The 27,166-nt window shown below is 39.1% G+C and overlaps 4 protein-coding genes and 1 long non-coding RNA gene across 6 annotated transcripts; all 5 read left to right on the top strand.

Annotated features, from left to right (window-relative positions):
- Positions 1-891: 891 nt before the first annotated feature.
- Positions 892-9,506, top strand: LOC115754705 (CMP-sialic acid transporter 1). 2 transcript variants are annotated; one of them, XR_004017020.2, is made up of 9 exons: positions 892-1,109; positions 1,893-1,976; positions 2,145-2,359; positions 2,519-2,597; positions 3,689-3,858; positions 4,409-4,595; positions 4,992-5,069; positions 5,183-5,429; positions 9,410-9,506. XR_004017020.2 is itself a non-coding variant. In XM_030693822.2 (8 exons), exons 1-8 carry the CDS (start codon positions 1,059-1,061, stop codon positions 5,324-5,326), a joined length of 1,008 nt encoding a protein of 335 aa, XP_030549682.1. In that variant the 5' UTR covers positions 892-1,058; the 3' UTR covers positions 5,327-5,731. The 2 variants fall into 2 exon arrangements, 1 of the variants encoding a protein (XP_030549682.1); XM_030693822.2 differs by lacking the exon at positions 9,410-9,506 and having other exon boundaries at positions 5,183-5,731.
- LOC125314302 lies at positions 7,601-9,060 on the top strand. The gene is made up of 2 exons (XM_048276260.1): positions 7,601-7,750; positions 8,462-9,060. Exons 1-2 carry the CDS (start codon positions 7,709-7,711, stop codon positions 8,780-8,782), a joined length of 363 nt encoding a protein of 120 aa, XP_048132217.1. The 5' UTR covers positions 7,601-7,708; the 3' UTR covers positions 8,783-9,060.
- A 2,410-nt stretch (positions 9,507-11,916) lies between the features above and the next one.
- Positions 11,917-12,420, top strand: LOC115754706. The gene has a single exon (XM_030693825.2). It carries the CDS (start codon positions 11,930-11,932, stop codon positions 12,230-12,232), a length of 303 nt encoding a protein of 100 aa, XP_030549685.2. The 5' UTR covers positions 11,917-11,929; the 3' UTR covers positions 12,233-12,420.
- Positions 12,421-18,436: 6,016 nt separating this feature from the next.
- On the top strand, positions 18,437-20,079 carry LOC115754701 (arabinogalactan protein 41-like). The gene is made up of 2 exons (XM_030693818.2): positions 18,437-18,843; positions 19,834-20,079. Exons 1-2 carry the CDS (start codon positions 18,723-18,725, stop codon positions 19,929-19,931), a joined length of 219 nt encoding a protein of 72 aa, XP_030549678.1. The 5' UTR covers positions 18,437-18,722; the 3' UTR covers positions 19,932-20,079.
- Positions 20,080-20,648: 569 nt separating this feature from the next.
- LOC125314351 lies at positions 20,649-21,878 on the top strand. The gene is made up of 2 exons (XR_007197862.1): positions 20,649-20,909; positions 20,959-21,878. It is a non-coding gene; the product is annotated as an uncharacterized LOC125314351 (long non-coding RNA).
- The last annotated feature ends 5,288 nt before the right edge of the window (positions 21,879-27,166 follow it).

Below are 27,166 nucleotides of genomic sequence, written 5' to 3'. Positions count from 1 at the left end.
AAAAAGAAGAAATTTTTTTAAAAAAATAAAGAACAAAACTGCCCTTCGACTAAATCCTTCTTTAAAATAATTTGAGTACTTCATGCTCTTGATTGAAATAAGGTCTACTACAGGTTTTTATTTGAGAAAATATGGGCACTTCATACCCCCTTTTGGAAATTTCCCTTAAACATGAGTTGTAAAATAGGTTTGGCTGTGTTATATCATGTGGAAATGGGACTCACAGTTGTCACTAGGTGCTGGTGGTGAAGTAACTATCTTGGGAAAAGCTGTCCAAAAAGTCCTAAATTTATTATACTAAAAAGAAAAGAGAAAAAACCAAAAATAAATAAAAATCAAAAAAATATTAAAATATTACAAAAAAAATTATCCACGTTAGCAATTAGCGACCAATAAGACTCAATTAGATATAAGTAACTTTTGAAAGGTAATCTTGCACACGAGTTAAATAAATGTGATGGATTAGTCTCATCACATTAGATCATCAATTTTGGCTCGAATCCCAATTATAGAGCCTCAATATTTTTTATCTCATAAAAGTACATCAAATTTGAATTGGTACCCAAAGCTTGCACCTATTAAGTTTTCTCCCGGTAATGTCGTTATAGATCCAAAAGTGTTATTTTATGTGTATTCAACCACCCAATTTCTATGGGATATGTTATGTTGTGACTCTATGAGTACGAACTACTGTAGTTTTTCTTATTATGAATGAAATGTTACAACCTATTCCGACCCAAAAAAAAAAACAACCCAAGGGCCAGATTTGGATATCAACTCAAAATTGGTGCATTTTACGAGACTTAAAAAAAAATTATGACTGAAATTCGAGTTAAAGTCGAATTGCAAAAAAAAAAAAAAAGACGCCGAAAAAGAAAAACAAAAATAAATAAACTGAGGAGCCTGAGCTCGCAAAGCTCCTCCGAGTTCCGCGACGCAGATCCCCGCCACAAGAACACGGTGGAATCGCAGAATCGAAGTGGACGATCCCTCTCCGAATCTCCGAAGAAGGAGAAGCGAAGTGATACGAGAGCGATTCATGCGTTGAACGCGACGCGATGCAGTGGTACTTCGTCGCCGCCCTCCTCACCGTCCTCACCAGTTCTCAGGTCGGACACTGTCGAGATCCCCATACCTTGTACTCCTGTTCTTGTTTTCTTCCCGCAGCATACGTTCGCTTTCTGAGCTTCGTTGAGAATCGGTCGGGTTGCGCTGACCGCGGATTGATCCGTTCGCTCTGAGACCCCCATTTTAAACCGAATGCTCGAAAATGGGGTGTTGCTAGCTCTAATGGTGAATCGGGTTGGTCGTTTTGGGGGTGAAGACGAGTTGGGAGGAGTGTTTTGGCGTTTACTTGAGCCGGCCGTTTGTGATGGTATCGAACTAGCTCGTGATTGGACAGATAGCCAATGGCCCTGTGGCGCATTGTCACTTCTTTCAATTTGATACTGGACTCGTAAGAGGGTGATGAGTTTCAGAAACCTATTGACTGATCATGCTTTCTAAGGTGCCACGCCTGGTGGAAAAACATGTGGTTTTAGCATGCTTTTCGGTTGCTTTGTAGAACTTTTCAAGGTCTCCATGCGTTTATGTCTTGTTGTTCATGCTTTGGTTTTTGAAGATCTCAGTGTTGTTTGGCCCCTACTTTTATTGGCTTTAATATCACGAGGAATACAACGCACCGTCTTCTCCTTTTGGGAGCGGCCAAAATTGTTGTTTTTGAATTAGAGTTGCTTTTTAAGAGGCTATGAGATACTTCCACAGGGTGAATGTATAGGAATTGCTTAAATGTCCTTATTTGAGTTGTTAGTTCACTTTCTAGATTCCGATGCTATTAACAATATGTTGCCCTCCTGACCAGTGCTTTTCTCAATTAAAACTTCTTCTGATAGGGAATTTTGACGACGCTATCTCAAAGTAATGGGGGTTATAAGTATGATTATGCAACCGTTCCATTTCTAGCTGAGGGTTTCAAGGTAATTCTCTCGCAGCTAATGCAATACATCATCGAAACATGTAGAGCACCTACGTCTTCCATATAACATTGAAAAGACCTTCTCAAACATAAGTTTTCTTCATTTTTCTTTTAGTTCTCGATGTAATAAGCACCTTACTGCTTTTTTGATTGTTCACGTACATCACAGCTACTTGTATCTAGTTTGCTACTCTGGCGAGAAATTAGGACAACTCCTTCTACAAGGATGACCACGGACTGGAGAAGTGTGCGCTTATATCCTATTCCTTCAATCATTTATCTGATCCACAATAATGTCCAGTTTGCCACGCTGACTTATGTGGACACGTCCACATATCAGATAATGGGTAACCTGAAGATTGTTACTACAGGGATATTATTCAGGTTCACATTTATGTTGTTAATTCAGTCTTGGCATTCCTTTCCTTTCCTTTTTTTTTTTAATTTCCTTTTCTTTTGTCTCGTATGATGAAAACGTCAAGCGTGTTAAACAACTAGTTTACCATTTAAGTCCCTTTCATAGGTTCAATTTTTCATGCTTAGGTTGTTCCTGAAAAGGAAGCTTTCCAATTTGCAATGGATGGCGATCGTTCTATTAGCTGTCGGGACAACCACAAGCCAGGTGATTATTGGAAGCTTGCTATACCTGTTCCCATGTTAACTTGCATATCAATGGGCTATGATATGTTTATGAAGCTTTAGAAGGGTATCAGTTAGCACTTGAAAATCTGACAAGAACAATGCAGGCATATGATTTGCTGTGAGTTTTTCATGGTCGTGGATTGGTCATATCGGGAGTTTATTTGAACACTCCATTAGATGCAGTAATCTTTCTTATGACGTGTCAAATGGCTTTTAGCAAACCATATTTGGAGTGCTGAAAACTTTCATGTTTGTTTAATGCTATAACTACTCTCGGGCAGAAGTGTTAAGTTATGGTTCTGCCAAACAAGATCCTGTTATGGCTCTTAAGTATAACTATAGGGTGCAATAATTTTTTCTTCTTCTTTCCACTCCGAAATGAGAATGAAGTACTATATATTCCCTGAAGAAGACAATACCCTTACAACTGGAGAAAGCTCATGGGTGTGATTATCGTTTTGTTATCATTTTAAGATATTCGATTTGCACATCTAGATGAAGATGCCCAGTAATAGTTAACATCCTTTGCTGCCCCGTGTCATGGATAAAACAAGGAAACGACACAGTACTGATGAGTCAAGTCAGAATCTCTGTATGAGCCAATCATAGAGAAAGAAACAAAGTACTCATGATGCAACTAAACAAGACAAAGTTGACAATAACTGTGCAAGGTTATAATCTTGTTCTAAAGGTCGATAAGATATTTAATCATATTAATGAAGGACAATGCTCCCACTAAGAATTTGCATTTGTTTGTGAGCATATTAAGTGAATGTAAGAAGAACAGTGCTTCAGTCTGCTGAAGAACAGTTCTTCTTGGCGCTTACCGGTTTGCGAGCCTTCATCTTAATTTGCTCTCTTATTCGTTTGGATTTTCTCTGAGATTCACTGAGGCATTCAGCATGATATATTAGTGAGAAGATCATTTAGCTTTTAACAAATTGGACGTAGTTTGATGCCCAAAATCCTTGTGTGTAGAATCAGTGAATCAAGAAATGATGTAGCACTTCTCATGAGCTTATCCCTTGTGGTAGTTGAGTCGGTGATAATATATTTCTGCTAGCATTGTAGGTTAAAGGTTGTGGAGAAGCCTCGTGCGAATCTTTGTTCTCAGCACCCATCCAAGGGTACATGCTTGGAATTTTATCTGCATGTATGTCAGCATTAGCCGGTGTCTACACAGAGTTTCTGATGAAGAAGAACAATGATAGTTTGTATTGGCAGAATGTACAGTTATATACGTAGGTATCTCTTTTCTGTTCTGTATTTCCTAGTTTGGCCATTCCCCAAGTTAGCATGTAGAAAGACCACTACTACATGCCGTACTCATACTTCATGATATTTAAGGTTTTCCGTCTTCAAATGATACTTTTATTTGTTGCATTATTCTGTAAATATTACTTTTGAGAGTTCTCTCTTGATTCTTGAATGAGTCTTCTTCAAAGTTGTTATAATTTCGTGTGGAATATTTTACTCTGGGAGAACTGGCTGTCTACGTTAGTGGGAAAACATTATATGATTTTGTCAAAACTCAATTTTCCTGTTTCCTTATAGAAGGGCTTAAAAGAAAGGTGAAGAGCTGGGAGCTGATTAATATGACAGTTTTGCGAGGAACGTATGAGTTCCACTCTATGCTGAAGTGGAAAGATTTATGCTTAAGATTAGCTTTCTGAAAAACAAAAGAAAATTTTATTCAAATGCTACAATTTTGTCATAAATACATGGTTGGGTTCCCATTTGCTAAAAGTTTTTCTCCGTGGCTGTAACTTCTGGTATTCTTTTCTTCTGCAGATTCGGTGTGATCTTCAACATGGCACGACTTTTATTGGATGATTTTCAAGGGGGCTTTGAAAAGGGCCCTTGGTGGCAACGGCTTTTTGATGGATATACCATCACGACTTGGATGGTGGTATTGAACCTGGGCTCGACTGGTTTGCTGGTTTCATGGTTGATGAAGTATGCAGACAACATTGTGAAGGTAAAGTTCTTATCGTAGATCATGGTTTTCGTATATATTTTATCGATACTTTTGCTAAAGTTCCGTTGCAAAAGAACTGATTTATATCTTAATCTAAGTTTTGGGATAAAATGGTTTTACTTGTTACAGTATTTTTTCTTCAGCATATGCTATGATTCTCCCGACCCCTAAAATGCAGTACCCCGTTCTTGTACTATTTTTTATTATTCTGAATGTATCTATTTCGGGTGGACCATTTCTGAGTTTTGTCTGCAAATCTATTGAGTTATGGTGTCGGGACATTGGCATGAGAACGTAAGTACATGTGCTTAGTTCAATATACCTGTTTGGTTCGTTTCCTAGCAGCTTAAAGTCTTTTTAATCACGGTTGTCTTTATTTATAATTATTTCTGCCAGGTTTATTCTACGTCAATGGCAATGCTGCTGACAATGGTTCTTTCCATTTATCTTTTCAACTTTAAGCCTACAATGCAAGTAAGTCTCAAACTACTAGGAATTGTTGGATTTCTTAATTCTCAGTATTTTCTTTTTCATGTACTTGTTTCATCTGACTATAAATGACCGTTTCACTTATGTGACTGCTGCAGCTTTTCTTGGGTATCATTATCTGTATGATGTCGCTACACATGTATTTTGCTCCTCCAAGGATGCTTGTTGATTATCCTTCAAATGCAAAAGCAGCTCCTGAAAATCTGAAAGAGATTACCACTGACCGAAAGAGTGGTTCATGATGCAATGCCAAGGCCATCACAGATGATCAATGACATTTTTTCAAGTAGTCATCAGACTGATTCCCGTCCTTCCTTGCAACCTTCTATCTGGCACCTTTGCAAATGACCCTTGAGGACATGTACATAGTCCTGCGCTTGCTGCTGGAAGTAGAGTGAAATGCGCTCGCGAGAGATCTTGAACAGAGTAGTCATATGGAAGTTTCGGACCACAGTTGCATGCAGTTTCTGGCCTATAGCCAAAAGCAATAGCCTCCTAGTACACAATCTGTGCCAATTCTTTTCAGCAGACGCTAAAAACTAGGATTCTTGTTCTTCTTATACATGACTTTGTAATATACAGATGTTACAGTCGCCTCATTTCCAATATGCTCATTTGAATGAATATTATATTATTCTTCTCTTTTATTCTGGTGCAGAGTGGATATCTTCAGTGACAGCAACTGATTAACTGATGTCAAGTATGTCATAGTGCGAGTATATCTTGCGAGGCATACAAAAGGCCCGTAAATCTTATGGCGGAAATCTGTGTATTGGTCTGTCACAATTGGATGGATTTGTTGATAGTGAGTCAGCAACGTGTAGAGCATAGAAAAATTTCTGTATGAACCAGGATGCATCTCTTATGCAACCAGCTCATTGATGTTCTCTGGACCATTATAGGAAATAGTTGCATCCATCAACAATAAGTCAATTGACTAGATGCTTGTGCATGGATTCATGGACGTGTTCGCACTCTATGGACCAACACATAAACCGGGGAAAGTGATAAGTCGCCCAAGTTGACATATAGTCGATGCTACGTTGCACGAAGTATTAAAGCCACCGTGGAACCAGTCAAGTGGCCAGGAGACACCCAGATTGCATGGTTATCAGCTTTTTCCACCCCCAATTTAGATACGTAAATTGAAACCCACGCCCCCCCACCCCCCAAAAAAAAAAATGACATAGTAGAAATCAAACAGGATTGTTGTACCTCACTTCTACCATAGTTTTCCTTGCAGAATTTGCACATACATGATGGACAGATGATACTCTAAATTTCGTACATAGACCTTCCTTCTTCTAATAACAGACTGCTAATAAGGAGTTCCTTAGTTCTTTCCATTGTACATCTACAATGTGATTTGGGTTGAGGACATTTAAGAATTCTTTCACTCATCATGGGCACAATCCACTTGCTGAAGGAAATATCAGATTTACAGCCACCATGACTCTAAGCTCCACAGTTCCAAGCTGGCCAGACAAAATGTTCATAATCATCTAATCAGTGCCTTGGTTAGTTGATCAAGCGAGGGGGAAAAAGGATCGCCTTAGTCGTCCACCACTCAATGTAAGTTCTTTTAGAGGTAATGTTAGTCCATAATCGACTTTGGTCAGCATCTGTTCTATATATTGCTGGTATGACAGCTATATGTTTGTCTGTCAAGTGACTGAAGAAAAGGAGACATCATTTGCGATTTGTTCATATTGTTATGTGACTGAAAATACGTCTTAGTCAATTACCACTGCACGTGGTAACTATGAGGCAATTGCAAAGCACATTTTCAAGTCCTCTGGATGATTTTAATGTGGCATTTTTTGTTGTTAGAAGCTTTTAAAGCAATGGTGTGCATGGAATGCTAATTCAACAATTTACTCGCAGAAATGAATGCAGAGTGATACCAGTTCTTCCGGATGCTTTATTTCCTTGGAGCATGTTCACTTATCTCAGTAAAGCAGGGGATGCTGAGATTGAGAGCGCTTGCTTAGTTAGTGATGTCCTGGTATGAAAGTTTATGCTCTTTCTTTGAAAGAAAATCTCTCTTGTTTCTCTGGATAAAAATGGCAGTCCATTAGAGGACTAAGTGGAGCTGCTCTAGAGGGAGGACATTGTCCGAACGCAAGGGTGACATTCACTCGTGTCTGAATCTAATTGAATCTTGACACAGAAAAATATTGAACTAGTGGAGAAGGTCCTTCAATAAGATGTCAATTCACAGGTTTATCCAGAAGCGAGGCATTCGAGAGTTAACTCTTATCAATGTTTTTGACAGGGCAATCAAATGGACATAAGTGGTAGTGACTAGACCCATGTTTAGAAGGAGAGATCACTTTGGTTATGTAATAAGGAACATAAAATCTCACAGATGTAACTCTGCTTCTTTCCACCTGGAGTAGGTTCTGCTAGTGCCAGAGGATCTTGGAAGGGAAGTGAAAATGGAAATAACCGACTGGACTCAGATTGCCGATGTAGTTATCCGCTCATGCATAGATAAGGCAAGTGGACATGATATTGCAATTAATAGACAGTGATGTTTGAGTTTCTTGTGGTGATACGGTGTCCATGGAAGCCCGATATGACTTTCGGAAAAGACAATCAGCAAACATAAATCCAATTACTCGATGTGGACAAGTACCGGAATCATCACCATCGTGTTAGCCGAGGTATTTGACTTAAGAAGAATTCAGATCATGCAGTCAGAGGAAGCAACTTAATGCGAATATGTATACGATTCATGTTCATTAACTACTAGGCCTAGAACATCACATTTGATATGCATTGCTTTAGGTAGCAGAGTCTTGTTTTCACCTAAAATTCCTGTATAGCCTCTACTCTTGAGCTCAAAAGTTTATGCTACTCTAGTGGATAAATCTGGATCTAACTGGGAACATCACATCCTCTCACAGAAAGATTGAGATAATCTGCAAACAGTTTTGACTATGTGTATCTCAAGATCATCCTAGTTTCCTAACCATTCAATCCACATATGCATTTACTCCGAAAGGCACCTTTCCCTAGGAGTACAATGCACCACTCTAGTAGATAAATCTGGATCTAGCTGGGAACATCACATCCTGTCACAGAAAGATCGAGATAATCGGTGAACAGTCATGACTACGTGTATCTCAAGATCATCCTAGTTTCCTAACCATTCAATCCACGTATGCATTTACTTTCATACTCTGAAAAGTACCTCTCCCTACAAGTACAGTGCACTGCATGAATGCAGAGTCGTGTACCACAATTCTAACAAACCCCACCACCATTCTCTAAATGTTCGCTTTCATGACATTAATGTTACCCTATCCAGTACCGGCTCCAGTGTTCTCGCTCTTTCTCTCTCTAACCTCCTTCCTAGTGGATGCCTCTGAAAGGGCAAATCGGAGTCCCATATGCAACAAGAAATAGTGCAAAGCAAGAAGATATCGATGGCAGGGACTAGTCTAGCAAATGCCGCTTTATCTGTGCTCGGGGGGTGGCCTTATGGGAAACATATGGATAAGAACACTAATAACCAGTCCTCATTCCAAATGCTGCTGCACTACCCTAGGTACAAGAAGAAAGACTGCAAGAATATGCCCGAGTGGAAGTTGGATTGCCTCCTGAATGAGTATGGTTTGCCTGTGTCTGGTGATGTCAACCATAAGAGGAAGTTTGCCATGGGGGCTTTCCTTTGGCCATCGCAGGAAGAGTAAAACATGTTGTATGGTTGTATGGTGTTGTGACTGGCTATTAGCAAGAGGATTGCTAAATGCTAATAATCATTTGACAGTTTAGTTTGGTTTGGTTACTATATTCTGTCTCCTAATGTATGAATGTATGTATCTATCAGTGGTGTGATTTTTATTTTAACATGAAGCACCAGCTTCTGTACTTTATTCACTTGCTATTATGAATTTCTGTGATATAACTTGAAACAAAACTTCATGCGGTATCCAATTAAACCGACATTATCTCTTGATTATGCACTTAAAATCTGACTCTCTAGTGCATTATGTAGACTGATTCCCTCATAAAGGTTCATTTTCTCTGCATCATAAGATAAAATTTAAGCTGAGCTCCTGAACAAATGGTTCTCTAACTTGTAGTATTGAGAGAGTTTCTTATCTTTCTTTTTGTCTTGAACCTAAGAGTGACCTGTCCTTTTTATATCCAGTTTCAACAAGAACATCTGTTGTGAACCTGTCCTTCACATTGTACTGGTGCAGTGATTCACGATGCAACGTCAAGGCCATCAAAGATTAATGATGAGATTTTCTCAAGAAGTCATCTGAAAGTAACAACTGATTCCGTTTTTCTGCGCCTCTATCTGGCATACAATGGGGTAATGCATTTGCAAAGCACACTTGAGGATATGTACATACTCCTTTTGCGGTTGCTGCTGGAAGCAGAGTGAAATGCATTCGCGAGAAAGCTGGAACACTGTCGTCGTTCTGAAAAAACCTAACTTTTGATCTATCTGCCAATGTATTCATGTGGAAGTTCGGACCAAGGTAGCATGCAATTTCTGGCTTATAGCCAAAAATCAACAGCCTAGCGCACAGTCTGTACCGGTTTTTCTTAGCAGACGCTCAAAACTAAAAGTATTGTTCTTCTTAAACATTGATTTTGTAATTTACAGATGTTAAGGTGGTGGCATCGTTTCCAATTTGCTCATTTGGACGAATATGATATTGTTTTTCTCTCTTTGCTCTGGTGAAGTGGATATGTTAGTGACAGCAACTGACTAACTCATGTCAAGTATGTCATATTGCAAGTATATCTTGCGAGGCATACAAAAGGCGACCCTCCTGTCACAGTATCGACCTCCAAAAACGCAAATCTTATGTATGAATATTTGAGCTTTATTCTCTCTCGATTGGATGGATTTTTTTAAGAGAGAGTCGGCGACATGTAGGCATACAGATTTTCTGCATGAACTAGGATACATCTCTTATGCAACTAACTCATTAATGTGCTCTGGACCATTGTGGAGAATAGTTGCATTCATCAACCATAATTCAATTGACTAGACGCTTGTGCATTTATTCAAGGACGTGTTCATAATCTATGGACCAACAAATGAACCCGGGAAGGTGATAATTAGTACTCGCCCAAGTGCACATGTGGCCAATGCGATGATGCACCGATTATTAAAGCCGCCACGGAACCACTCAAGTGGCCAGGAGACACCCAGATTTTCATGGCTTATAAGCTTTTATACCCCAATTTCGATACATAAATCGAACCAAAAAGAGAAGAAAATGACATAATAGAAATCAAACAGGGCTAATTTTCCTTGCAGAACTTTCAAATACATAAAGGACAGATGATACTGTACTCGACGTCAACAATACGATTTGGATTGAGGACATTTAAGAGCACTTTTACTCATCATGGTTAAAGCAATGGTGTGCAGAGAATGTTAATCCAACAAATTACTTGCATTATCAAATGCAGAGCGATACCAGTTCTTCCAGATGCTTTATTTCCTTGGCGCACATTCGCTTCTCTCAGAAAAGCAGGGAATCCGCAGACTTGAGAATGCCTGCTTAGTTAGGGACATCCTGGTATGAAAGTTTCTACTTTTCTTTAAAAGAAGATTTATCTCTTGTTTCTCTGGATAAAAATGGCAGTCCCCTATAGGACTAAGAGGTGAATCTCTAGCAGCTCTAGATGGAGGACATTGTCTGAACACAATGGTGACATTCACTTGTGTCTGAATCTTATTGAATCTTGACACCAGAAAATATTGAACGAGTGGACAGACATCGTTAAATGAGACGTCAATTCACAGGTTTATCCGGAAATGAGGCGTTAGAGAGTGAACTCTTATCGATGTCTTTGACAGGACAATCAAATGGACAAAAGTGGGAGTGACTAAGCCCATGTTTAGAAGGAGAGATCACTTTGGTTATGTAATAAGCAAGGTAAAATCTCACAGATGTATCTGTATTTCTTTCCATCTGGGAGGATCTAGGAAGGGAAGCGAAATTGGATTTGTTGACTGGACTCAGATTGCCTATATAATTATCCGGTCATACTTAGATAAGGCAAGTGGAAATTGATGTTGCAATTAATAGCAGCGATGTGTGAGTTTCTTGTGTTGACATGGTGTCCATGGAAGCCCGATACGGCTTTCAGAAAAGACAATCAGCAAACATAAATCCAATTACTCGATGTGGACAAGTACCAGAACCATCCTCATCGTGTTAGCCGAGGTATTTGACTTCAGAAGAATTCAGATCATGCCATCAGAGGAAACAACTTAATGGGATTGGGCATTGGAAAGAAAAGGGTGCACGATTTTAGTTTGTTTCGCTTGATTTGTGTTGATTTCCTCCATAATGTCTCTGCATTGCATCGCGTATATGTATATGATTCATGTTCATTAACTACTAGGTCTAGAACATGGCATTTGATATGCATTGCTTAAGAAAGCCCAGTCTTATTTTCACCTGTTGCTGTATAGCCTCTACTCTCGACTTCAAAAATGTATGCCACTCTAGTAGATAAATCTGGATCTAACTGGGAACATCACATCCTGTCACAGAAAGATCGAGATAATCGGCGAACAGTAATGACTACATGTATATCAAGATCATCCTAGGTTCCTGACTATTCGATCCACATAGGCAATTGCTTGCATACTCCGAAAGGTACCTTTCCCTACAAGTACAGTGCACTGCATAATTGCAGTGCCGCGTCCTACAATTCTATCGAAACCCCACCACCATTCTCTAAATGTCCACTTTCATGACATTAATGTTACCCTATCCAGTACCCGCTCCAATGTTCTCACTCTTTCTCTCTAATCGCCCTCCCCGTAGGATGCCTATAAAAGGGCAAATTGCAGTTCCCTTATGCACCAAGAAATAGTGCAAAGCAAGAAGATATCGATGGCGGGAACTAGTCTAGCAAACGCCGCCTTCTCTATGCCCGGAGGGAGGTCTTATGGGCAGCATATGAATAATAGCACTAATAACCGGTCCTCCTTCCAAATGCCGCTGCATTACCCGAGGTACAAGAAGAAAGACTATGAGAATATGCCCGAGTGGAAGCTGGATCGCCTCCTGAACGAGTATGGCTTGCCTGTGTCTGGCGATGTCGACCAGAAGAGGAAGTTCGCCATGGGGGCTTTCCTTTGGCCTTCGCAGGAAGAGTGAAACATGCTGTATCATGGTAAGGTGTGTGACCGGGTATTGGCCAGCGGATAGCTGAATGCTAATAATCATGTGTCAGTTTGGTTTGGTTATCATATTCTGCCCCCTAATGTCTGAATGTATGTATCTATCAGTGGTGTAATCTATATTTGAACATGTAGTGCCAGTTTCTTTACTTTATTCACTCCAAATTGTCTGTCATGAATCACTGTTATATAACTTGAAACAAAAATTTCTTTTAGTATCCAATGACGCAAGAAGAGTTCAGGGAATCGTAACATTGATGCAGTTAAACCCTTTTAACTTCACCGATCAAAACCGAGATCCATCCATTGAGAAATCCCGAAACAACACTCATGCTAAGCAACCATTGATATAAGAATCTGCGAAAGTAGCTGCTCTACATGACTACGAAGCCCTGCCGGCAGAGGAATCATGAGAGGTTGTATGTTTCTGCAGAGAATGACAGCTGTGTCTGGTTTGGTAGGGAGGTCGTTCATTTAATACGATAGTTACATTGACGTCTTATCCAGGGCAAGAACCTTACGCAGAATTGCAGTTCAAGATGCAATCTACCTCTTCCACACAATCACATAATCTCCAACGTCTCCTTTGACAGCTTTTACCATCGCAACGTTTTCAGAACTAGAAAGACTTCGGGATCTTCGCCGTGGTTGGTGGAGTTCCTTGTCTACCGGAAGCATTCTGTGATTGCCCTTCAAACTTATTGACTGCTTCAAGCGAAAATTTTACTAGTCTGTTTCCTAGAAGTCGAGCTTTACCGCACCCCGTCGAGTTTATCTGTTTTCACATCTATCTCCCATTTAATTGTAACTGAGAGAGGTGTGATCTTGATACGTTGTGATCAACGAATCAGATCAAATCTCCTGTGGAATGCCCTTTTCCTCACGCCATTACATGGACAAGTTCTTGATGCTTGTACTGCACATGATCGTGCATGCATTATTGCACGTTTGATAGAAGAGAGGAGATCATTGCAACATTGGGCCTGCCTCGAAATGATTTAGGTTGATATAGGCTGATCGGGCCCTAGCCCGAATCCGTTTGATAATCCCTCTCCCAACTTATGAATTTTTTAAATTTCACGATGACAGAATGTGACTATCAAAAAATTTAAGTGATAAAGTTTAAGGATTATCAAGTTTCGCTCTGAGTGAAGACATTTTTTTTACGCCTCGACATTAAAGTACCATGAGCTTCGGTTGAGTAAGTGACGAGGCCTCTAAATACAATCCGAAAAGCTAATTTATAGTCATATTTCGAAGTCTCGACTATCAATTTTACGGACGATGAAAGAAGACCAAGCTTGTGACCTTGTCGTCTTGAGTTGGAACAAGCTGGTGAGATCGCACTCTAACATCTCCATGGCCCTCACATACGCCTCCATGGGGAGAAAAAAGGAAAAGAGGAGATGTGGTTTCTCTCGCTTTTGACATGGTGGGTTCTTGCAGGAGAACCAAAAGACAGGCTATTAGCTCAACGGTAGATTGCACATCCTATGAGGTTTCTCGGCCAAATAGAGAGTTCAATATGTTCATTAGCATTTGATCCGGATACAAGAATCTTGTCGAACCATTTTTGCTATCTCTATTAGGATGCACGTGAGTTGTGTTAGAGAAGTCATATATCGGAGAATTGATATGATATTGAGTAGTTAATATATCCTAATTGGCCCATAATTCATTAGCTTAATATTTTGAGTAAAGGTGGGTCAACTAGTTATATTGTATCACTTGATATATAGTGTACCAAAGGAAACTGCACATGTCCCAAAATAGTTAGGATGCACCCCTTAATGCCCATTATCTCAACTTGAATCTTCAATGTCCAATTGACTATAAAGTCTATGGCCCGTTGCTATACCACAACACCGACCTGCCTCCCAACAATCTCAAATCCACCATATAGATATGTCTTCAACTTCACTCATTTTTATTTTTTTTTTGTATTCGACACCTCACGCCTTGTTCTTTTTCTATTTTGGGCCTTTTGATGATTAATCTCGATATTTGGCTGGTGAGTCCATAGTAGTTTTCAAGAGTATAAATTATTGTTTTTTTCATGCGCCTTTGTTTTCCGTAATATTTTCTTTTCGAGATGGTTTGGGCTTTCTGGGCTTTTGAAACTGGGCCCAAAAACGAGCTGTTCACTCAAGCTTGAAAAATCATATCAGGTCTGAGCATAGACTATATCTTTGAGCTAGCATTTCTCTCTCTTTTTCCCTACCTCTTTTTCCTACCTGAATCCTTGTTATTCAAATCTGTTGTCTTTCAGAATTATTATTATCTGATTATAAATGATAATGTTTACTCTCTTTTTTTTTTTTATCTCTATCTGGTTAAGAAATTAGGCACACCGATTACTATAAATATCGGTATTACTCCGTGTAATACGTATTGTAATCAGTGTTATTGCATCTCTTCAGTTAATTGTTTTTTTTTTTCCAACAGGGCGGATTGACATTAGATTCATAAGATCTGGCTTCATTTTTGGTTCCTTCACATCTCATGAAAGATGGACATATTCAGAATTATTTATATTATCATGAGTGGATTTTGTATATGTAGAACAAAAAAGCAATCTGACAATTGCGCATGCAGTGTCGAGCAGGGGCACGAATGCATATGAGGGGAGCCCGAAAAGCTCAAAGCGAATGAATAAAGTCCTCAAGAGTAATTGAATTATATATATATATATATGATTGTCAGGATAAATTTTAAGATAAGATATATTTTATTATATCATGTGTTAAGACATGATAAAGTCCAATATAAAAGGGATGTAGTCCAGACAAAATTATCCCATAGGAAAGACAAGATAATGGCGGATAGGAATTCTAATATCCATAATATAAAATTTATTTTTCTCAAATAACAAACTTCTTAAATTAAAAAAATATTTGAGTATAAACAATTTTTTAATTCTAATATAAAAAAATTCAAAAAAAATTTCATTTTTTCCTATTGTCATTTATATATACGAATTTATTTTTGTCCTATACTATGAATTCAATATGAAAATATATCTTTTTAGTACTTATATTTATTAGGTACTTTAGTATTTTGGGTATGTTAGTATAGTTTACTATTAAATATGAACTTATCAGAGAATGAAGGGAGGGGGGGCAAACTAAACAAAATAGAAAATAATTAAAAAAGAGAGAGGAAAAGTAATAAAAAATAAGTAAAAAAAATGAAGTTTATTTACGCTAACTAATATGCTGTTTATATCAAACGATTGCGATGTGATGTGAATATCTCCTATTTTATTACTGTGATTCATCAAACAGTTGATGGGATATAGTTCCATGAATTTCTTGTTCTATTATATCAAATCATATCATAATTATAAATATCGACGACTAAACCTAACCTAAAAGCATTAGAGTGGGATGATCAATCGTGTGGGGAAATAAAAGATTATTTTCCTCTAACTTTTTGGGAAAAGAGACACAAAAAATTGTCTGATAGTCGTTGCCATAGTCCAATGGATATGAACTGTCGGCGACATTGTACGAGCAAAGCACCACCCAGAAGGGAAGAAAGTCTAAGTCTTCTTCTTCTTCTTCTTCGAGTCGAAGGGGAGAAAGTACTTCACATGACGCCACAAGCCAGTGTCGGCTTGACATAATTAGCTTATCGCAGTTCACTCGAGTGGCATAAATGTCGTTCGATTTGGCGCCACGCATGTATCCATCTCGTTTTTTATTAATCGGTCGCATTAAGTATTGCTGTCACGCGGTGTTTTGATCACGTGAAATTCGTGAAAGGGGACATGGATGACAAAAAATTAGAAAGTTCCGGAAATAAAGAGGAAAATAGTGATTTGACAAGATGTTAATTCGAAATTACTAGTGAAGGCCTCCATCTTCAATTACTCCACTGTTAATAAATCATCACTCCATTAAGATCGATGTATTTTTTTTTTCACAAATCGACATACAATAATAATTCGATTTTCTTTGTAAAGAGAATCGTTAAGACTGCGTTTGTATAGTTTGTTTCCCCAGTAAAAAGGAATGTGTTGCACCATTTCTTGATTTCCCTTGTCTAAGTGTGAACTTTAACTTACTGGCATCATATTTACACATACATAGAGGGAGAAGTGCAATAATAGTCTATTCTCGAAAGAGAGAGAGAAAAAAAAAAGAATATGCTAGACACTTTTTACATTGATGGATAGTAGATCTGTCGAGATGAGTCATATATCCATTTCTTATATTATATAGGACGGGCTCAGTTGTCATAAAAAAATAGTTATAATCAATAAATGAGTCATAAATGCGTTTAAATATAATATGAGTATTAAATGGGTTTATAATTTTTAGACTCGATCCACTAATATGACTCTATATAATCTACTACTAAGACTCTCTCTTCGTTTTTTCTCGTCCTCGTTCAATCTCGTGATCAGTCATTCCTCACTCTCACCTTAGCTTGGGTAGGAGTTTTTCCAAATCGGATTAAATATGAAACTGATATAGGGATATGAGGCAGGCCGAATCGAGAAAGAGTCACTAGATTTGCATTACAATAAACGAGTCATAAGCATGTTAAATTAGTCTATTTGGGCTGATCCATCTATGAACCGATCTAAACCCAACCCGATCCATCCGTTTGACTAGTCCAAGGATATGGAAGCTGTACTTTGCTGCTTGTGCTCCATAGGTTATCTCCGGACAATAATTGTTATTTAGCGACAAAACATTTCTTCTAATTTGTCCAGCACTGCTTTCTTGATTCTGATCATTATTGGGACTACATTATTCAGATCCCCTGATCATTTCCACTGTAACAATATCAAGACTCGACTCTCCTCCGTCAATTACGCTGAGTTCTTCTTCAATTCAGCCAAAAAGCATCAGAAGACGACTTCAAAAGTGACGCGAAATCAAGAAAGGAAAAAAAAATGAAAATTCCGAACTGCGATATCGAACTCCAAGCTTGTTAGAATTCCATTCTCCAATCTTGTAACTTCACTCCCATTGTTCCACGGCACCCCCCCTCCCGGATGACTGGAGATTAGAAATTCCGATCGAATTTGATTATCAAGAATTGACATTATCCCAAAATAAAATCATCCCGAGAAAGATTACGCAACGTAATTAGTATTTGTCCTTTTTATTTATTTATTAGGACTTGAAATACGAATTAAAAAATAAAAATGGAAAATGAATCAATTTTTTTTTTGGAAGAAAGGAATATGAATCATCAAGTGGAGAGAAACGAGCTAGCGGGGAGGAGGAGCACGTGGAAGAGAATCAGCGGCGGAGCATGTGGCGCCAATCGAGGGCCACCACGACGGCCACCAGTCTGTCAAAGCTGGACAGAAAAACCAGCAAAAAAAGAAACAAATATTAATAAATAATCCTCCAATAATCAAAAGAATTACGACCGTCATCAACCTTCTCCGAAATCCGTTTAAAACCCACGTACAAATCGAAAAATGAACGGTCCATTGCTTAAAAAAAACAAAAAATAAATAAAATTCACCTCGAATGATAATTTCGAATGTGAATGGTCCGAAAATGATTGAAACAAAAAAAAATTTCTTTTTTTTTTTGGGTCGAAATGAATCGAATCCTGCGGATGCTGAGTAACAGGCGCAGGTGCAGACGATGGAGATCACATGGGATGCGGGGGTGGGGGGCCTCTTGGGCTTTGGGCCCCACCACTTCTGGCCAACACCTCCGGACAATTACCGGCTCCACCGGTTTCCTCTCTTTCCCCTTCATTTCTTTTTTTTATTTATTTTTATTTTGGCCAATTATTCCTCTCTCCAATCACACATTTTTTTTCCCAAAAAAAAAAAAAGGAGGAAAAATAACAATAATAATAGTAAAGATAATAGAGGGTATATACTTTTAAGAGGAAATGACATTTTTCCGATGCCATTTCAGCCTCCTTGTTAACGAGTGCCTTATTAGCGAATGCTTTCGGAGCACTTATTAAACTTTTTTATTAAGAATATATTAATTTTCAAACGCTAATTACATTATGGGAGACGGTGAAATTGGAAATTGCATATATTTTTTTTCATATAATTTGTTACGAGGAAATTTTTAATAAATAATTTAGAGAAGAAAAAAAAGAAGAAAAAAGGGCGAAACATGACACGTGTGTGTATCGTATACGTTACGTATAATACGGTATGCTCCTATAAATCTTGAAGCAGTCCCTCAAAATCTCCACCAATCTTCGTCTCTTTCTCTCTCTCTCCGCGCCCCTTTCAACTTCTCTCCCCGTATTACTGAAAGAATAATCCTCGCCCAAATCTTCCCTTTTTCTGCTTCTCTCTCTGCGCCGCGCTCGCCAGGGGTGCCTATTTTGCGAGAGGCGGTCGCAGAGAGAGAGAGAGAGAGCTCGAGCTGAGGGTCTCCTTTCTCGCCCAGCAGCGTTTTGCGGTTCTTTTTGTTCCTCGTTTCGGCAATTCCCATCTGCGGTAGCGTCTCCGCCAGATCGAACGAGAGGAAATGGAGGTGTATAGGTTCTCCCACGGAGTGATGGCCGCCATTGCAGCCCTCGTCGTCGCCATTGTGTTGCCCGCCGCCCAGGCTCAGTCCCTCGCTCCTGCGCCCGCGCCCGCCAGCGACGGTGAGCCCCTCTCTCTCTCTCTCTCTCTTCTCTGGTGGATTGTATTTGGTGAGGATTGAGATCTGAAGTTGAGATGTGCGGCATTGTCGATTCTTGTTCGTCATTTGGTGGGTTTAAGAGATGAATGAATTGTGTATAGATTCAATGGGATAATGACCGTTCTCTGATAGACAATCCGTGGAATGTTTTCGATTTCTGGAGGTATTGTTCCAAAATCCAATCTTGAGTAACGGGTTTAATCGGAAGTAAATCAATTTTCAGCTTAGCTAATCGAGCATTTAAAAGAAGATTTTCATATTTCAATTTCACGGATGATTTTCTCGGTCACATTAATTTAAATGTCGTTAACCCATAAAGAAATACACCCCACCTAATTTCCTGCCCATTTTCCAACTCTAGTTCCAAAAGTGAAGCCTGGCCGGCCCCCTTCAATTATTGATAGCTTTTCAGGGCAACCCTTTCAATTATCAAGAAATTCCCTGAGGCTGATGGGCCCCCTTCTTGATGTACCCGCTTGTCAGGTGCCGAATAATGAAGTACTCTATTTCTGGCCAAAATATGTTCACCCATCTGATTTTCAAAAAGTTTCCTGGAGTTTTTTTTTTTTTTTAAAGCATATAAAAAAATTTCCTGGGGTTGTCAGGCGATCCATGTTTCAAAAATTGCATATTGAAACACTCAAGCGGCTTGATCCGTCATCTGATAGATGAGCTTTGGTAAAATTCTTATTTAATGTGGCATTTTCTGCAATTCAAAAGGACTTTCTAGTTTCTAAAGGGCAAGAGCAATTCAGCCGTGTGCAACATAACTCGGGGAAAAATCCATTTCATTTATGCCTTCTTCTGTTCTTGGTGGCATTCACAGGTTGAAGTCCTGTTTTTCTTTTTCGTTTTTTGGTGCATTTCATGCTTCCCTCTGAGATTATTACATAGAAAGATGTGATTAATGTAAAAGGGTGTCTGCTGATAGTTGTAATATGTCCAATCTCAGGAACATCGATTGACCAAGGAATAGCATATGTGCTCATGTTGGTGGCTCTGGTGCTGACTTACCTCATTCACAATGCAGACATTTCATCCACCTTCTAAGCCTATGGATCGGTGTATTTGCGTTGGTCATTTGGGTTTTAGTCAGGGGGTGCTTAAAATTAGATCATTGGTATGAAAAATCTTTCTTTTCCTTCAATCTCTTGTCATGGATTCTTGTGTATGAAAGTGGTGTTCTAACTTGACAAAATCTTCTGTCGGACCGTGAATGTGTTGGTTCGATTCTCTCCCTGACTTTTCTAATGTGATTTATGATGCTTAATCTATAATTTTCTTTTCTCCAACAAGAACTCAATAGCCATGTAAGCAAAAAGAGCTGCAGAGCTATGTCATCGACCGGTGATTCAGTTCTCCTCTTACCTGGCTTGAGTTTTAACTTCGTTGTCATCATTGAACCAGACTTCTCTTACTGGCCTTTTGGTTCTGCGTCCACAATGAGAAGACCCCTCTTTTTAATTCTGTGACAACTCGCGCTACGATCAAGTGCACTATAATTAGAGAGAAAAGATCAAGTGTACTATAATTAGAGAGAAAAGAGGGAACGAGATGGCAGAATTGCATCAGATGGTATAACAAGCAGAATTGAGCCGTCAGTGTATAATTCCTTGGGAAAGATCTGTAACAAGGAATAAGATTCAATGATCTATGTTTTCGCAAATGTTCGACAAAGTCAGTTGATGCTGATCATCGCGTATGTCTTGCCTATAGCAAAAGAATTGGAAAGCATGCCCTTGAGGTGGCCGCGTCCCTGAGGAATTGCATCAAGCTCTCTTTTTACTAGTGCCTGAATCTTGTGGCTCTTCAGCCAGTAAGAACTTCTTCACTTTCTGTCATGAGAGGGGAAAAAAAATTAGGAGGGAATAAAGATAAGGAACAGCTCATTTTCATACAACGACAGATGTAAAGGGAAGGATTTGTCTTGCTTTTTCCCTGCCACTTTACAATAAACTAGAACACATCACATCATTGTCTAAATCTAAGAGGAGAGCTACCAATAATAATGATCCACACAAAAGAGCTGTGTAGCCCAATATCATCGTACTTACATGCAAGAAGTTCAGTTTTCAAGAGCTGCAAACAGAACGGCTAAGCGAATTCATAACCTAAGCTTTCCTTAACCCGATTAGAAAACTGAAACGGCACATGACATGGCTAACGGTGATGTGTCAGAGAAATAGAACAGCATAGAAAAGAGCTGATCTCCCAGAATGTATGTGAATCAGATTTTTCCCAATTAAAAGGAATCAGAAACAAAACAGCATCGTCTAACTATTGCTGATGTGCGCACGGAGTCTATTTGGCTCTTGCAGATGTGTCTTTCTACACACGTCAGCTCCATTAGCCGCATCATCATGTGCCACATCAGCTTGCATAGATGAAAAACTTAATGATGGGTATCTTTGTCCCTCCGGTAAAGGTTCGTGAGTATTTTTGGATTGGTTGAAACATCAGGGTGTTTTTGTCCTCCAGATGAAGGTTCATCTGACTTTTTGAGACTTGGCTCGATTTAATACTAACATCAGACTTCTCACATCTATGTGTCATCTAAATTAGCTGAAACTGAATATTGATGACAACGAGATCATGATTAAAGCATGAGGCAATAGACACTTTCTTTTTCTTTTTTTTTGGGTCGGAGAGACCATAAAACATTCGATGGCACATTCACCAGAAGGAATCCAAGAAGCAGCGAGTTCAGTATAACTGTCTGTGGACAGAATAATGAGAAGGAACTGGCAGACATGTAACAAATAGTAAGCATGCAAGTAGAAAAGGCCAAAATGTAAGCTTATTGATGTGCATGAATAAAATGAGACTGAACCATAATAGGTTCTTCTCTTACCCTTTCCATTAAAACCAAACAAGATATTCAGACTACGTAATTCTTCTCAGGACATACTCATCTATTTATCTATTTCCCTTGTACTAATGAGTAATGACAGGACCAAATGGATTGGAAAGTGCATAACAAATAGAGGCAATCATAGATAAAAGCTAATTGGTTCTTCCCAGTAGAAATCAATGAGCATCCAAGATGATGCTGGCACACGGATAATCTCCTGAACTAAGGAGCTTTAGATCACTAGAATGAGAGCTAAACATGAGTAGTGAATGCTGTGATCTCTTGAAAGGTACTTGGCTAAGAACCATGTCAGTCTGTTTGGCCAAGCAACAACATATTATAGGTTAGTCCAGACTAACTTCCATTTAATTGTGAAACCCCAAATGCCGAATGCTCAGTGGCTGGCAAAACGGTTGCTAACTTCAACTAATCAAATGTGAGACTATAAATAAACTCACATTCCCAATTAGATTATCCCAAAACATAAACGAAAGTGCAGAATGCTGCTTATGAAACTATCAAATCAGAAAATGTTCTTATCATTCTATGTTCAACTAAAGCCAAAAGACGACGAGGGTGAGAAACCAAGAAATGGTTTCTGCAGCCAGAAAATAATGATCGCGTAGACTGATCACCTAATGTCTAGCTTTGGATGTATAAACTTAATACTCAGCTCATCGTTCTTCTACTCTCTCTTATTGTAACCCTCTTGGGCTCATATTGCAATTTGCAACACTAAGAACTGGATACCCATAACAAAGAGATACCATTCAAGTGTCAATTCTTTTTCCTATTTGACATACCCAAGCGCTGCATTTGACGACCATCATCCAACATTTCTGGGCTTGCTCTCAATCGACCATATACGAAGACATCCCTTGACTGACAACTAATTCAAAAGCTCCGAACGGAGATCTTTATCACTCCTCGTCACAAAATTATGCAGTGTAGTGCCAGTTCCCCCAATGCAACACAATCCAACCAGCAGGAACCCTAAAGATAACCCTTCCAACCCCCCAAAAAAAAAAAAGCACGCACGCACGCACGCACGCAACAAACGAAAAAAGATAACCTTTGATCTAAGAAACGCACAGGCTTCACTTTAGACAGCTGAAGCATCCAAATCAAACGCACGCCTACTCAAACTAACATGTCCTGGTCACGATTATGAAACAAATCAACCGGTACAAAAGAAGACAAAGATAGATAAACCCCATCTAAACCCACAGCCAAATTTAGAGCAAAACCCGCGCGAGATCGACGAAACGCAATGCCAAAAACGTAGATGGCCAATGAATTCGTGAAGGTATTTTACCTTATTGACGACGCACTCCCGGAGGGAGCTCAAGAGACGCAAGCACTTGTCCTGGTCGTAAGGGATCTGGGCGACGCAATTGAGCAGATCGAGCGCTTCTTGGGCGCACACGGGCTGGCCTCCAGCTCCAGCTTCGCTCATTGTTCTCTCGTTTGCTGGTGATTTTGCGCCTGAAGGCTGTAAGATTGAACAAGAGTCCTTCTTCGTACTGTTTCCCTAAAGAGTAGAGAGAGAGAGAGAGAGAGAGAGAGAGAGAGAGAGAGAGGGTGGCGGTGGGGGTTGGGGTTGGGGGAGAATACGAATGCTGCTGTCGGGCGTCAAACCGCGGCTGCAGGTCTAGAAATTGCGCCAACCGGATCGTCCTCAAAGAAAGTCTTCAACGAGGAAAGGAGACGGTTGTCTCGACTCTCGACTCTCGACTCTCTTGAGTCTTTGGTTTCATATCCGCGATCGAACCGGATTTCTGAGCCATATGAAATTTTAAAGGACCCATTGAACCGGTCGGTCAAGTCCATATCCTTTTTCCTCAAGTCCATATTTCAAATTGCGGAAAAAAACCTCCAAGAATTAAATGGAAAAGTGAGGTGTTGACTGTTGAGTTATAAAATGAATGATCTTCAATTTTTGTGTAAGTTCAAAATCTACTAGTACTAACATTAGATAATTATGTGTTCCAAAAATCCGATCGTGCATTTACTAACATAGATGTTATTTCAAGTGATAATTTGCTTGGGCTCCATTTGTTTCATAGAAATATGCAATTTTAAAAATGTTTTTCTATAAAATGATCACTTATATCGTCCGAAACAGTTAGTCAATAGGCGGTGTTTTTATTAGAAACAACAATTTATGTTTAAAATTTTTTTGTGAACGATAAAAAATATTTTTTTGTTCATTCATTTTTGTGAGCGATATAAGTGATCGATTTTTTCAAATTATTGATTTTCGGCTAAACAATAATGTCATAGTGGGTGTTGGCACTTCTCCACGTTTTTTGTTGCAATGAAACCATCGATGATTCATCATGTAGAATTAAGGGAAAAATGACACAAATAAATTGTCAATTTTGGCTCAACATGTAATATGGTTACTGAACTTTTAATTTGTTTAGTATGGTCCTTGAACTATGGCAAAATGTGGGAAAAAGAACACTAGAAGTGCCAAAATTTATGCACGGTAATCACTTTAGTGCCAAAAAATTTATTCGGCTCACTTAAGTGCCAACTTTTTTTAAACGCAATTACTTAAGTAACAACTCCAATGTGCTTGATCGGAAATCCTACGTGGCATTTTTTTTGTTAATAACTTAAGCCTACGTGGCCCATTGGAGGATCCAATCACTAATAAAAAATATTTAAAAATAAAAAGCTAAAAAATAATAAAGGAAAGGAAAGGGCTTGTAGGTTGGGGTCGACGGGCACTGGCCGAGGCTCGGCACCCCCTATTGGCCATCGCCCTTCCTCGGCGGCCATTGCCTGCGATGGTGGGGCGACGGTGGTGAGACCCTTGTCGTTGCAAACCCTAATTCTTTTTCTTTTCATTTTTTTAGCTTTTTAGATTATTTTCAAATTTATTTTAATTTTTTAGAATAAATATGTATTGTTTTAAAGTTTAGAAGTCCTGGTGGATTGAATTTTTACGAAAATTTCCACATGGACTGATTTAAAAAAAAAAAATCTTCCACATAATATTAAATTTTTAATAATAAATGCTACATAATTAGTTTGGCCGAAAGTTCTCTGATCTAGTGCTTAAGTGATCATTTTTTTCTTCGATTTTGGCACTTAAGTGAGTCGGCGAAAAACTTTAGTACTAAAGTGAATGCCGTATACAAATTTTGACACTTTTTGCGTTCTTTTGCCCCAAATGTGCAACATACTTCATGAAATTTTAATTTGTTTAATGTAGCCTCTGAACTTTTGGTACGTGTTCAATTTAGTCCCTAAGACCATAAGAAAACGTTTAATGTTATCTCCAATCTCAAAATAATTGAACAACTACATCGAACATTTTTATATAGTTCAAGGCTACATTGAACATGTACCAAAAGTCTAAGATTTCCATATTAAAGAAAATAAAAGTTTAGAGACCACATTGCACATTGGACTATTGTTAACAGATTATTTATGCCATTATCTCAAAATTAAATAGTTCAATACTTAGCAGGACGAGCATGGGCCAGCCCAAGGCCTTCTCTTGTCGGGCCAGCCAATGGGCCTTCTCCCAGGCCCACTTAGTCATTCACTAGTCTGGAACAGTAAGGGTACCTCAGGCATGCGTGATTTCCCTTTCATTCTTTTGCAGTCCAGGTCATTTGTTTGGGCTAACGGTGGGCCGAGACCGATTCGGTGGGCTCTCGGAATAATTCGAGCGGCGATATGTCCTAAACTCCCTCCGACCCTCCTGATCGGCGGGTTATAGTTTGACGGCATCGCTCGTGTATCGAATTTAACTGAGCGTCGATGGATGTAACCCGCCAATCGGAATGATGGTTAGAGGGAGTTTCCTCGACCTCGATCGGAGGAAAACATGGCGCTAATGTGGTATTTGTCGCATTAGGGTCAGCAAGACAGGTTTTGCTGGATTTTTTTTGGTTCCATTCGCGCAGTAGGAAATAGGGGTGAGCGCGGTTTCGGAATAAGAGAAAATCATAGAACCGGACCATTGGGAACCGATCCGAGTTTCCATTTCCGACGGTGTACATGAACGGGGCTCTTACTTTGTTAATGTTTCGTATTTTTCGTGTCTAAATATAAATTGCAAGTAATGGATTATAGTAGTAAGTGGTGATCATTAGAGGTAACAATTCATTACGATAATTCAATTAGAAATATCGGTTAAATCGAGGTAGACTTTAAAATCGACCCTGAAACGTGTAATATGATAGGTTTCAGAAGCTAGGGTATGCATGGTAGGTTCCAGATTTTAAAAAAAAATTAGAGAACATGTTATGATCGATGGATTTCGGGTTTCAAGTGGAACCTAGACCGACCTTGGAACCACTCACCCCTGGCAGGAAGATAGACAACTTCAAGCTTAGATGCTAATTGCCCAAGTAGAGCTAAGCCCCGTGTCTCTCGCTTAGAATTGTAAACGCGATGCGTTGTATCGGTCGGACGACGCGATCGGGGCAAAAAAACCTTAATCGTGATCACGTGGCGATTGACTCGGGCTCGAAATGCGTGCTCTCTCACAGACAACTCGATCACGAGGAGTGCGTGGGACGTGATGTCCCGGTGAGCCTTCATTCATTATCCCCAGCACAGGTCATGAGATGTCTCTATCTCTCTATCTATTTTCTACTTCACCCCCAAAAAAATAATAAAGAATAAAGAAACGCACACAATATATCATATCTAATTAAATTCTCTCATTCTGACCAAAAAAAAAATTCAAATTCTCTCGTTGACCAAAAATAAAATAAAATTTAACGTTCTCTCTCACCATAAAATCCCCCTCTCATTCCTGTCGGGCTGGCGTGGATGGTGACGCGAGAATGGGGCCCCACCTGTCCTAAATTTCTCTCCACCCACTCCCCCGATTTTACACGACTAGGGCCCGCCACGTGGGCTCCCGACATGTGACACGCCGCCCCACCGTCACCGGGGAAACCAGGAAAACAGGCCTGCCTACGTGGAGGCAATGGTTTTCCGTGCATATGTGGCTCACAACATTGTCGTACATTTTGACCGGAAAAAAGAAGAAGAAGACATCGTCGTATATTCATGCGACCTCGTCTATTTTCATCAATTTTGCATCTTGAATTTTCTTATTTACTCAATTCCAACTATTTATTTATTTCGCATCTCCCCTGAAAAAGGTTTCAGGAATTTTTCGCATAAAATATTTAAATCATTAAATCGCTCTTTTCTTTTTTAAATTTTAAATAGGTGGTAATGGTCTTGTAAAATACATGATATAATGGTCTGATCCCAATTTTTTTCAGGACCCATTTGTTTTTTTTTTTTTAACCTCCTTTATTACAAATTTTGCATGGTTACTCTCAGGTGAAAGTTGAGACTAAACATGAGGAATGTTATATTACGCATTTAACCGACAAATTATATTATCTCACGAATATTAAATCGTCGTGAAATGTATTTATTATAAGAAAATGAG

Source organism: Rhodamnia argentea, chromosome 3 (assembly GCF_020921035.1).
Source record: "Rhodamnia argentea isolate NSW1041297 chromosome 3, ASM2092103v1, whole genome shotgun sequence".
In the NCBI taxonomy this organism is placed as follows: Eukaryota; Viridiplantae; Streptophyta; class Magnoliopsida; order Myrtales; family Myrtaceae; genus Rhodamnia; species Rhodamnia argentea.
The sequence above is the reverse complement of the archived record's forward strand: the minus strand, read 5'-3'. Positions and strand labels throughout refer to the sequence as shown.